Source organism: Cricetulus griseus, chromosome 8 (assembly GCF_003668045.3).
Source record: "Cricetulus griseus strain 17A/GY chromosome 8, alternate assembly CriGri-PICRH-1.0, whole genome shotgun sequence".
Lineage (NCBI taxonomy): Eukaryota > Metazoa > Chordata > Mammalia > Rodentia > Cricetidae > Cricetulus > Cricetulus griseus.
In genome coordinates, this window is record NC_048601.1 from 46,901,811 (window position 1) to 46,915,037 (window position 13,227).

Below are 13,227 nucleotides of genomic sequence, written 5' to 3' on the forward strand. Positions count from 1 at the left end.
ACCATCTCTGCCTCCCACAGCACTGGAGTTATAGGTGTGTGTGTGTGTGTGTGTGTGTGTGTGTGTGTGTGTGTGTGTGTGTAGCAATCTTTTTTTTTTCTTGGATTCTGAGGTGCCAACTCAGGTCCTCATCTTACACAGCTAGTGACATCCCTACAGAGCCATCTTTTAGCCCCCGGTAGTCTTTTTGTTTGTTCATTTTGTTTTAAAATAGAGGGCATAGCCAATTGTGAATAGAGTTATCTTAGAGGACTCTTTTGATACTGTCCACACATCTGATGGCAATTTATTTTTACTTCTATTTGTCCCAGTGACAGACCCTCCCTCCATAGTCCAGGCTAGCTTGGACTCATTACATAGCCAATGATGATTCTGAACTCAGTGAAGCTCTCGAGTCCTGAAATTAAGGTGTGAGTCCACATACCTGAGATTTTTTTTTTTATACTGGTTCTGTTTTTTTCCCACCTAATTCTGAGGTTTGTGTAATGAACTGTGAATCACATCTGGATCAGAGGGTCTTAATATACAGAAAAAGAACCCCAAAATTCTTGGGCCATATGAGCACAGATTTTTTTGGGGGGGGGCTTTATTCAGACATAGAGAGCCTGTGAAAATTCTCTTTGAAAATGGCTCTTACTGAGTTCTGTCTACATTTTGAGATAGGATAGAATATGGCGCCATGTTGTATCAGGGCAGCTTCAGCTGATCCTTGGAGATTCCTAAGTAGACTCTCACCAAGGCGTGGTGTTAACTCAGAGAACTCTTAATTATGAAAGACATTTGTTGGAAGCAGAGTCAATGCTCAGTGCAAATTGAAGCTTGATGGGCTCGCAGTTTTCCTGGAGGAGGGAGAATGAAGTCACATGTGGAGGTCCTTCACCAGCCCCTCTCTGTTTCCCTGCTTGGGGCTGACCAAAGACCTTGGCCTTCCTCAGCCTTGCTGACTGGGGCCTTGTTTCTTCACAGGATGAGAGTCTGTGCTAGGTGGGTGCTGCTGTCACACTGGCTGCTTCTGGCCTATGTGCTAATGGTTTGCTGTAAGCTGACATCTGCCTCAAGCCAGCACCTCCGGGGACACGCAGGTAAGCCCTTTAAGCTCATTATATACTGCTGAGATCAATTAATAAAGTGTTTGACACACCAGAGTCCACGGGTTAGACAGGTGCTTGACAAGAGCTTTGGCTGGTATGTAAATAATGGGAGAGCCACGGACAGACAAGGGCTAATGGCTCGTGCTGGAGCAGGGCTGTGCTGGACATCTTTGCAAGGTATTATCTAGCATCTCTTTTGACTTGCAACTTTGACTTTCTTGGGTGTACTTCTGTACTAGTAGTGTTTTTTCTCTGAAGGTCAGGAAGTCATAGCACTCTGTTTTCGACTGAGCGTGTCTGCGCATATACAGGCACGCTTATAGCTCCCTGAAACTCAGGGTCTGGTTTAGACCTCTGATGACACAGGGCTGTCCTGAGAGGATCTTTCAGATAACTCGAGATGCTTCTGAGACACGTGGAGAAAATATGCTGAATGAGGGACATAATGAAGGAGAGAAGAAAAAAATGACAAAATAGGAAAATAGCAAGGATAACCCTTGCATTTTCATGGTCCTCAAAAGGAAGTGTGTCTAAACCTGGAGAGACAGCTGTTCTGGTAATTTCTAGTGAAATTCATGTCTGAGCATTGCCTTTTAAAGTTAATTTTATAGCATTGTGTAAAATAACAGGTTTCATGATGTAATTGTCATGGTTCTATATCATTGCGCTTTGTCCACAATTACCCTTCACTATCCTCTGGTGACCCTTTCAGCTTCTCTTGTCACTCCTCTGCTCTCTCTGCAAACGGCCCCTCCTGCTTTCAAGTCATATCTGCATTTCCACAGGAGCTCTAGGTGTGTCCTCAAGTCTAATGCTGCATAGGAGAGAAAACGTGACATTTGTCTTTCCTCCTCCTCTATTGCCCATTGCTTCTCCCGAGTTCCCCACCATCCCTGGAAGTAGTTCTCATTCTGGCCTTTTGTCTGCCTTTATCTGCCACAAAGGAGCCCTTGGTCTCCACCTTCCATGATGCTGTCTGTCACAACAGGCCCAGGAAGCTGGACCCAAATCACTGTGGCTTAACCCCTCTGGTGTATCTGGGAGTTCCAAGATGCTGAGAGATTTTAGTTCCTGACTGAAGGCAGGTTGGTAAAGTCCATGGTGTGGGTAGTGGAGGCCACAGCATGGATGAAAGTGCCGGAGTCAGGTGTGACATGAGATTTGAGCTCAGGCCATGGCATGAGCAACTACAGTATTGGCACACATTCAATATTGCTTTTCTTTCTTTTTTTCTTTAGTACTGGGGACTGAACCTATTACTTCCAAGCACTCTACCACTGAGCTATATCCCCAGCACTTTTCATCTTTATTTACAAACCCACGGGATATGACTTCCCATCCAAAAGCCTCTCCTAACTTCCGATCACATACTGGAAATTGCATGCCGAACAAATGAAACAGCACATGTCTGATAAGGATAAAATAACCAAGACTCTGTCTGGCTCACAACTTAACCTTTGTGATTTAGGGGGAGTATTTATTTTCTTACTTTCTTTGGGGTTTTCCAAGCCCCCAGAAAGATAGTTCTCCTTTTGCATTATGCATCTGTGTTGATATATGTAGATATATATTTAAACGTAGATTCTACATGTGAGACATTACTTGTTTTCAGCAGGGGTCTTGCTATGTATTCTATTGCTACATAAATTATTTTTTCTCATCAATGTGACAGAATATTGGACAAACACAACTTACGGGAGGATGGAGCATAGAGGACATATAGTTTATCAGGTGGGGGAAGCCAGTACCAGGCATCTTTGTGGCAGTGGGAACATGAGGTAGCTGTTTGTTTCATATCCCAGTAGTTCAGGAAGCAGACAGAGAAAGGTCTGGGAATAAGAAAGGGCTATAAACCACCTCCCCACCCAAAGTGATCCACTTCCCCCAGCCAGGTCCCATCTTCCTTCCAGTGGTCCCACAAATTTCCCAAAGAGCACTAGCAAGCTGGGGACCAAGTGTTCAAACACATAGCTGAAAACATAGCACTTGAGGAACCTTCCAATCCAAGCTACAATGTTTCCCATCTCAGCCCCAAACATTTGAGGCTCACAGGGTCATCTTGCTTCAGCCTTCAGAGTAGCTGAGATGCCTATTGTACTCATCTCTCAGCAGGAAGATTGTGAGTTCAAAGCCAGCCTACACTATACAGAGAGACCCTGTATCTCCCATGGTCCTAAGAAAGTTAAGTGTAAACCTTGACCTACGTACAAGTCAGAAGTGTAAATGCCCCTGTCCACAGACTTCTATGTATGGGAAATTTGATTTATGTGATAGCCCACCCCCAGACAGAGAGCATGCCATGCTATCGCCTCCCTTACTGTGACTTGTTAAGGATGGCTGCAGTTTAAGGCTCCAGATAATTTCTTAAATCTCTCACAACTCAATTTTCTATCCTCAAGTGACAGTGCGAAGATGAGAAAAATAATGATTGAAGTTTTGCAGAATCAGCATAAAATCGATACCACTCGACTGGTGTGGAGCATCTATAGGGGGCTGGCTATTGTGCTGTGTGTCTTTTGATGAGTTCATTTAGGGGGCCAGGGCGTTTGAAGTCATTAATTTCATCTGTTTAATGCACATCTATTCTCTAGAATAGAGCTTGGTAAAATATAGCAGCGGGTGCATTACCAACAGATTTCCAGGCACTGGGAGGGGAGGTGGGTGCTGAGGAGAGATGAAAAATTTAAGGACGGTGGCTGGGGATAAAGTTCTTGCTGTACAAGCAAGAGAACCTGAGATTGAACCTCCATCAGGTGATGGTTCATTCCTATAAGCCCAGGCAAGGGTGGCAGAGACAGGTAGATCCTGGGGGCTTGCTGTTCAGACAGCCAACTGGAACCAGGAAGCTTCAGGTTCAATGGGAGACCCTGTTTCAAGCAATAAGGTGGCAAGTAATTGAGGAATACACTTGATGTTGACCTCTGGCCTACAACAGGCATGTATACACAGCCACACAAACAAGTATATACACCACACACACATGCACATGTGCATGCATGCCAGCACACTTGAAGAAAAATAAGTGTGATAATTTGAATGTAATTGGCTCCCATAATCTCATAGGGAGTGGCACTACTGGGAGGCGTGGCTTTGTTGGAGTAGGTATGGTCTTGTTGGAGGAAATGTGTCATTGTGAAGGCAGGCTTTGAGGTCTCAACATGCTCAAGCCATACCCAGTATATCTCAGTCTACTGTGAACCAACATGTAGCAGCTCCTTTTCCAGGACCATGTCTACTTCTCACTATGATAATGGACTAAATCTCTGAAACTATAAGCTTCTATCTTAATGAAATGTTTTCCCTTATGAGAGTTGCTGTGGTCATGGTGTCTCTTTATAGCAATAGAAACCTTAACTAAGATAATAGGCTGCAGCCCAACTTCCCATTTTAGCTGTGACAATCCTTGTTTCAGGCTAACTCCCAAGTCAGGAAACAGACAGCTCTATCGTTAACTCTAAATTAAGAGTGGAATTGTTCCCAAGAAAGGCAGATGACATCTTCCCATTCTAGTAAAAGTTGAACTGTCAGAAGGGGATGGTAAGGGTACTGAGTGATGCGTTGGTTAAGCCTGTTGTAGAAATAGCCACCTACAACCTGAAATTTCTATATGGTTGGGTTCCCTTGGCTTCTCAGCACACATGCCCCACTTGCGGCATTCTCTGGCTATTGGAAGTCCTCTGTTGTTATTCTCTGGAATTTCAATGCCTATCATTGTATATCTAAGTGGCCACCAAGGGAATCAGGGATTATTCTTGTGTCACAGGAACTCTGTTTTGTAGATGAGGTTTGTTCTACGTGGAAAGTCATCTTTGGTAGAGGCCACATGACTGGCCATGGAGACTTCCACTTTCCCACTTTCAGCTTCACACTGTTGTGCACCCGCCCAGAGTAAGGGCTCCCGAATCCATTCTTAAGTTTCACTCTTCTGACTGTCTCATAAACTGTGCTCCCGTTCCTGTAATGTAGTGGGTGTTAAACTAGTCATGAATTAGGTTGACTAATTTTCTTCATTGGTCACCATGTGGTCTGCTGTATAGTTTCATGCAGTGGTAAAAATTCCAAATAATTTAGGTAAGTATGAAAGAGTTATTTTCTTTTTGTTGGCTGTATATGTGTCCACATAGACGATCATGTGTACACACTTGGACATACTACTGTGCACTCTCATCCATTTGACAATAGAGTTTGGAGGTCTTCTAATATGAATGTTTGCTGGCATTTATTCCTCTGTGGAGCACTGAATATCCATCTATTGTATGGGTGTACTATTAGTTATTTGGTCTCCCCAGTATGGGCAAGTTTGTTGTCAGATGTGTACAAGGGCACACGTCCTGACTGAGAAGAAACTGTGCTAGTTGAATGGCTAAGTCAGTGCATGTGAAGGTGTTAATGAGATTCAGTTGTGACAAATAAAATAAATATTGTTCAAACACAGATGACTTTTTTTTGCTCCTGAGATCTCAGGTACAACAGGCTTCTGAGGAGACCAGGGAGGCCAGGAAGGGTTGGCTTGGGAAGTGGTGATGAGGCAGGCTGAGGTAAGGACAGCATTGCTTCACTTTTTTGCCATTGTTAGAAACATGACCATACCTGCCATTAAGGGAGGACTGGAGCATACTGTAGCTGTGGGCTCAGGAAGAAAAGTGAACATAAGTTTTTGCTGAGTCCCAGAGTGCCTTCCAGAACCTTCCAGTGTATTCCTACTTCCGGGGACAGTTACAGCAGTGAGATCTGATGGTGCTCTGCCCAATCTTCTCTATGATCTGGGCACTGTTGTCTTGAATTTTCCAGTACTGTAATGGGACTCCGTGTCTATGTGGACTCGAATCTCTCTTACCAGGATGTAAGATGTTAAGGTTCTCTTTGTTTATCCTGTATCTGTTTTTCTTTTTTTTTTTTCAAATTTTTTTTATTAAATTATTAATATTTTCACATGTACTTTCCCTCTCCCTCTCCCTCCCCCCACCCCCATTCCTTCTCCCCCACCTCCAACCTACCCCCCACCCCATCCACCCGCCACTCCCCAGGCAGGGTAGGGACCCCAACCAGGGCTCCACCAAGTCCACCAAATCTTCCTGTGCTGGGCCTAGGCCCCTCCCCATGTGTTCAGAGACAGAGCGAATCCCTTCAAGTGGGATGGGCTCTCGAAGTCCCTCCCACCCACCAGGGCAAAATGCCAGTCCATCTCCAGAGGCTCCAAGGAGTGCAGGGGCCTCCCCATTGGCATCCATGATCAGGGGGCTGGATTAGTCCTGTACTGTCCTCCCAAAGAGCATCTGGGGTCGATATGCTTTCCCTTTTTCAGGCCAACTGTTTCTGTGGGTTTCTCCAACCAGGTACAGACCCCTTCGTTCTTCATTCCTCCCTCTCTTCAACTGAGTTCCAGATTTCAGCTCAGTGTATTTCTGTGGATGTCTGTCTCTGCTCTCATCAGCCACTGGATGAGGACTCTAGAATAGCATAGAGAGTATTCATCAATCTCATTCTAGGGGAAGGGTTTCTAGGCCAACTTCTCCTCCACTGCCCAGACTGTCAGATCGTGTCATCCTTATAGGTCTCTGGAGATCTTCCTAGTTCCAGATCTCTTCTCGGACCTATAGTGACTCCCTCTGATATGGTATCTCTCATCCTGCTCTCTCTCCTCTATTCTTCCCCCAACTCAATATATCTGCTCCTCCATTTCTTCTCCTCTACTCTTCATCTTGTGCTCTTATTGTGGCAGCACCCACTTCCCTACCCTCATGCTCTCAATTAGCTCGGGAGTTCATGCCATTTCCCATTCCTGGGGTCCATTTATCCCTTAGAGTCATTCATGATTTCTAGTTTCCTTGGGGTAGAGGATTATAGGCTGGTAAACCTTTGCTCTATGTCTAAAAATCATATATGAGTGAGTACATACCATGTTTGTCTTTTTGTGATTGGGTTACCTCACTCAGGATGGTTTCTTCTAGTTCCATCCATTTGCCTGCGAATTTCAAGATTCCATTGCTTTTTTCTGCTGAGTAGTACTCCATTGTATAAATGTACCACATTTTCTCTTTCCATTCTTCAGTTGAGGGGCATCTAGGTTGTTTCCAGGTTCTGGCTATTACAAACAATGCTGCTATGAACATGGTTGAACATATGTCCTTGTTGTATGGACAAGCAGTATTTGGGTATATACCCAAGAGAGGAATGGCTGGATCTTGAGGTAGATTGATTCCCATTTTTCTGAGCAACCGCCATACTGATTTCCAAAGTGGTCTTACAAGTTCACACTCCCACCAGCAATGGAGGAGTGTTCCTTCTTCTCCACAACCTCTCCAGCATAGGTTGTCATTGGTATTTTTGATTTTAGCCATTCTGACAGGTGTGAGGTGGTATCTCAGAGTTGTTTTGAGTTGCATTTCTCTGATGGCCAAGGATTTTGAGCACTTTCTTAAGTGTCTTTGAGCCATTTCAGATTCCTCTGTTGAAAAATCTCTGTTTAGTTCTGCACCCCACTTTTTAATTTCATTGTATGGTGTTTTGGTGGCTAGCTTCTTGAGCTCCTTGTATATTTTGGAAATCAGTCCTCTGTCAGATGTGGGGCTGGTGAAGATTTTTTCCCATTCTGTGGGTGGTCGTTTTGTCTTACTGACTGTGTCCTTTGCCTTACAGAAGCTTCTCAGTTTCAAGAGGTCCCATTTATTAATTGCAGACCTCAGTGTCTGTGCTTCTGGCGTGATGTTCAGGAATCGTTCTCCTGTGCCAATTTGTTCAAGGGTTGTTCCCACTTTCTCTTCTAAAAGATTCAGTGTGGCTGGGTTTATGGAGAGATCTTTGATCCATTTGCACTTAAGTTTCGTGCATGGTGACAAGTATGGATCTATCTGCAATTTTCTGCATGTTCGAATCCAATTGTGCCAGCACCATTTGTTGAAGATGCTATCTTTTTTCCATTGTATGGATTTAGCACCTTTGTCAAAAATAAGGTGTTCGTAGGTGCGTGGGTTAATATCTGGGTCTTCAATTCGATTCCATTGGTCTATCTGTCTATTCTTGTGCCAATACCAAGCTGTTTTCAGAACTATGGCTCTATAGTAGACCTTGAAGTCAGGGATGGTGATGCCTCCAGAGGATCTTTTATTGTAAAGAGTTGTTTTGGCTATCCTAGGTTTTTTATTTTTCCATATAAAGTTGAGTATTGTTCTTTCAATGTCTGTGAAAAACTGTGTTGGGATTTTGATGGGGATTGCATTAAATCTGTAGATTGCTTTTGGTAGAATTGCCATTTTTACTATGTTAATTCTGCCTATCCAAGAGCATGGGAGATCTTTCCACTTTCTGGTATCTTCTTTAATTTCTTTCTTTAAAGTCTCAAAGTTCTTATTGTACAGGTCTTTCACTTTTTTGGTTAGTGTTACCCCCAGATATTTAATGTTGCTTGTGGATATTGTGAAAGGTGATGTTTCCATGATTTCTTTCTCATTGAGTTTATCATCTGTATACAGTAGGGCTACAGATTTATTTAAGTTAATTTTGTATCCTGCTACCTTGCTGAAGGTGTTTATTAGCTGTAGGAGTTTCCTGGTAGAGTTTTTCGGGTCACTTAGGTAGACTATCATGTCATCTGCAAATAGTGAAAGTTTGACTTCGTCCTTTCCAATTTGTATCCCTTTGATATCCTGATCTTGTCTTATTGCTCTAGCTAGAACTTCAAGAACAATATTGAAGAGATATGGAGAGAGTGGACATCCTTGTCTTGTTCCTGATTTTAGAGGAAATGCTTTGAGTTTCTCTCCATTTAGTTTGATGTTGGCTATTGGTTTGGTGTATATCGCATTTATCATGTTTAGATATGTTCCTGTTATTCCTGTTCTCTCCAAGATCTTTGTCATGAAGGGATGTTGGATTTTGTCAAAGGCCTTTTCAGCATCTAGTGAGATGATCATGTGGTTTTTCTTTTTCAGTTTGTTTATATGGTGGATTACATTGATGGTTTTTCGTATATTGAACCATCCTTGCATCCCTGGGATGAAGCCCACTTGATCGTGGTGGATGATTTTTCTGATATGTTCTTGGATTCGATTAGCCAATATTTTATTGAGTATTTTAGCATCAATGTTCATGAGAGATATTGGTCTGTAGTTCTCTTTCTTATTCTTATCTTTGTGTGGCTTGGGTATCAAAGTGATTGTAGCCTCATAGAAGGAGTTTGGCAATATCCCATCTGCTTCTATTGTGCGGAACAGTTTGAGGAGTATTGGTATCAGCACTTGTTTGAATTTCTGGTAGAATTCTGCAGTGAAGCCATCTGGTCCTGGGCTTTTTTTGGTTGGGAGGCTTTTGATGACTGCTTCTATTTCATTAGGGGTTATGGGTCGATTTAAATTGTTTATCTGATCTTGATTTAATTTTGGTAAGTGATATTTATCCAGGAAACTGTCCATTTCCATTAGATTTTCGAATTTTGTGGAGTACAGATTTTCAAAGTATGACCTAAAGATTCTCTGGATTTCCACAGTGTCCGTTGTTATATCCCCCTTTTCGTTTCTGATTTTGTTAATTAGTGTGCTCTCTCTCTGCCTTTTGGTTAGTTTGGCTAGAGGTTTGTCTATCTTGTTGATCTTCTCAAAGAACCAACTCTTTGTTTCATTGATTCTTTGTAATGTTTTCCTAGTTTCTACTTTATTGATTTCAGCTCTCAGGTTGATTATTTCCTGGCGTCTACTCCTCCTTGGTGAGTTTGCTTCTTTTTGCTCTAGTGTTTTCAGTTGTTCTGTCAGTTCTCTAATGTGACTTTTTTCTAGTTTCTTCATGTGGGCACTTAGTGCTATGAACTTCCCTCTTAGGACTGCTTTCAGAGTGTCCCATAAGTTTGGGTATGTTGTGTCTGCATTTTCATTAGAATCTAGGAAGTCTTTAATTTGTTTTTTTATTTCTTCCTCAACCCAGGAATGGTGCAATTGGGTGTTATTCATTTTCCAAAAGTTTGCAGGTTTCCTGCCATTTGTATTGTTGCTGAATTCTAGCTTTAATGCATGGTGGTCTGATAAGATACAGGGGGTTATTTCAATTCTTTTGTAATTGTGGAGGTTTGCTTTGTTGCCTACTATGTGGTCAATTTTGGAGAAGGTGCCATGTGGTGCTGAGAAGAAGGTATATTCTTTTGAGTTTGGATGGAATGCTCTATAGATATCCGTTAACCCCAGTTGGGCCATGACTTCTTTCAGATCCTCTGTTTCTTTGTTAAGTTTTTGTCTGGTGGTCCTGTCTAGTGGTGTAAGGGGGGTGTTGAAGTCTCCTACTATAAGTGTGTGTGGTTTTATGTGTGGTTTGAGCTTTAGTAATGTTTCTTTCACAAATGTGGGTGCCTTCGTATTTGGAGCATAGATGTTCAGGATTGAGATTTCATCTTGATGGACTTTTCCTGTGATGAGTATGAAATGCCCTTCTTCATCTCTTTTGATTGATTTTAGTTTAAAGTCCATTTTGTTAGATATTAGGATTGCTACACCTGCTTGTTTCTTGAGGCCATTTGATTGGAAAATCTTTTCCCATCCTTTTACTCTGAGGTATCGCCTGTCTTTGAAGTTGAGGTGTGTTTCTTGTAAACAGCAGAAAGATGGATTCTGTCTTCGTATCCATTCTGTTAGCCTATATCTTTTTACGGGTAAGTTAAGGCCATTGACATTTAGGGATATTAATGTCCATTGTTCGTTGGTTCTTGTTTGGTTTGGATTTATTGTTGGTGGTGTCATTGTGTGTGGATTTTGCTCTCCTGCTTCTTTTTGTGTTTGGCAATATTAGATTATCTATTGCCTGTGTTTTTGTGCATGTAGTTATGTTCCTTGGGTTGGAGTTTTCCTTCCAGAACCTTCTGTAGTGCTGGATTTGTGGATATGTATTGTTTAAATCTGTTTTTGTCATGGAAAATCTTGTTTTCTCCATCTATAGTGATTGAAAGTTTTGCTGGGTACAGTAGTCTGGGTTGACATCCATGCTCCCTTAGTGCTTGTAGTGTATCTATCCAAGACCTTCTGGCTTTCATAGTTTCCATTGAGAAGTCGGGTGTGATTCTGATTGGTTTGCCTTTATATGTTACTTGGCCTTTTTCCTTTGCAGCTCTTAATATTTTTTCTTTATTCTGTAGATTTGGAGTTTTGATTATTATGTGTCGGGGGGACTTCTTTTTGTGATCCAGTCTGTTTGGTGTCCTATAAGCTTCTTGTACTTTCATAGGCATATCTTTCTGTAGGTTGGGGAAGTTTTCTTCTATGATTTTATTGAATATGTTTTCTGTACCTTTGAGCAGTGTTTCTTCACCTTCTTCTACACCTATTATTCTTAGGTTTGGTCTTTTCACGGTGTCCCATATTTCCTGTATATTTTGTGTTAGGGATTTGTTGGTCTTGAGGTTTTCTTTGGTTGATGAATGTATATCCTCTAGCGAGTCTTCAATAGCTGAGATTCTCTCTTCTGTCTCTTGAATTCTATTAGTTATACTCACATCTTTAGATCCTGCTCGTTTATCCAACCTTTCCATTTCCAGCATCGCTTCATTCTGTGTTTTCTTTAATGTGTCTAATTCAGCTTTCATGTTTTGAACTGTTTCAAGAGCTTCCTTCACTTGTTTGGTTGTTTTATCTTGGGTTTCTTTAGCTTCTTTAAGAGATTTGTTTATTTCTTGAATATTTTGGTTTGTCTTTTCCTCCATATCGTGTAATTTTTTGCTTACTTTTTCTTCTATTTCTTTAAGGGATTTTCTTGTTTCCTCTTTGAAGGTCTCTATCATCTTGCTCAGATAATTTTTGAGGTCCATCTCTTCTTCATGCACTGTGTTGGGCTTTTCAGATCTTGCTGGAGTGGAGTCCCTAGATTCTGGTGGTGTCATATTGGTCTTTCTGTTGTTGAGCGGGTTCTTATTCTGTCTTCTTCCCATATCTTTTTCCAGTGAGTGCAGGTAGGATCTCTCTATCTCCTCTTGTTACTCTGTAGTGTGTGTGGGCCAGGAATTCAATGTCAGAAGCTCTGGATGGTTTTGCCTCTCCTCATAGCCTCCTCACTCTGATGGCGTTAGGCCTCTTGGTGGATCGGTCGCCGGGAATGGAATGAAGAGTGGCCTGTACCCAGATTCGGGGAGCTCCTCCCTGCCTGGACGTGTCTGTTTCAAGCAGGGACGAGCCTGGAGGGATCTGGGTGGATGGCGCTTAGGACAAGAATTGGGTAAAAGCAGGGGGTGGCTCACCTGGTCTGCGATGAGTCCACGGAAAGGGAAGGAAGAGTGTCCTGAACCAAGCCAGATTCAGGAAGCTCCACCCTACCTGGGCGTGTCTGTTTCAAGCAGGGACGAGCCTGGAGGGATCTGGGTGGATGGCACTTAGGACAAGAATTGGGTAAAAGCAGGGGGTGGCTCACCTGGTCTGCGATGAGTTCACGGAAAGGGAAGGAAGGGTGTCCTGAATCAAGCCAGATTCAGGAAGCTCCACCCTGCCTGGGCTTGTCTGTTTCAAGCAGGGACGAGCCTGGAGGGATCTGGGTGGATGGCGCTTAGGACAAGAATTGGGTAAAAGCAGGGGGTGGCTCACCTGGTCTGCGATGAGTCCACGGAAAGGGAAGGAAGAGTGTCCTGAACCAAGCCAGATTCAGGAAGCTCCACCCTACCTGGGCGTGTCTGTTTCAAGCAGGGACGAGCCTGGAGGGATCTGGGTGGATGGCGCTTAGGACAAGAATTGGGTAAAAGCAGGGGGTGGCTCACCTGGTCTGCGATGAGTTCACGGAAAGGGCCTGTATCTGTTTTTCTATTGGCTGCATTCCTTGTTTACTTGTTGACCTACAGAAGCTCTTTCTGAAATTGAGGACCACCCAGTCCCAGAGGATTAGGATCCTGGTCCTTGATCCTTCTTCTACAACTCCTGACCCATTTTTTACATTTCCCAAGGACCACCAGGAGAAGAAAGCACCCCTCATCCTGCAGTGGTCCCGTGACACTAACTTATTATTTACTTCTATCTTATTTATATGGGTATTTTGCCTGAATGTCTGTCTACTCTACCCTCAGAAGCCAGAATCTTCTGGAACTGGAGTTATAGATGGTTGTGAGCTGCCATGAGGGTTCTGGAAATCATACCTGGGTCTTCTGGAAGAGCAGCCAATGCTGTTAACCACCAAACCA

General features: G+C 42.9%; 1 protein-coding gene across 1 annotated transcript in view; it reads left to right on the forward strand.

Annotated features, from left to right (window-relative positions):
- Positions 1-958: 958 nt before the first annotated feature.
- Positions 959-13,227, forward strand: part of Tafa4 (TAFA chemokine like family member 4) — a 137,549-nt gene continuing 125,280 nt past the window's right edge. The window contains exon 1 of the mRNA XM_035449032.1: positions 959-1,082. Coding sequence (XP_035304923.1) covers positions 968-1,082 — 115 coding nt within the window. The 5' untranslated portion in view covers positions 959-967. The remainder of the gene's footprint in view (positions 1,083-13,227) is intronic.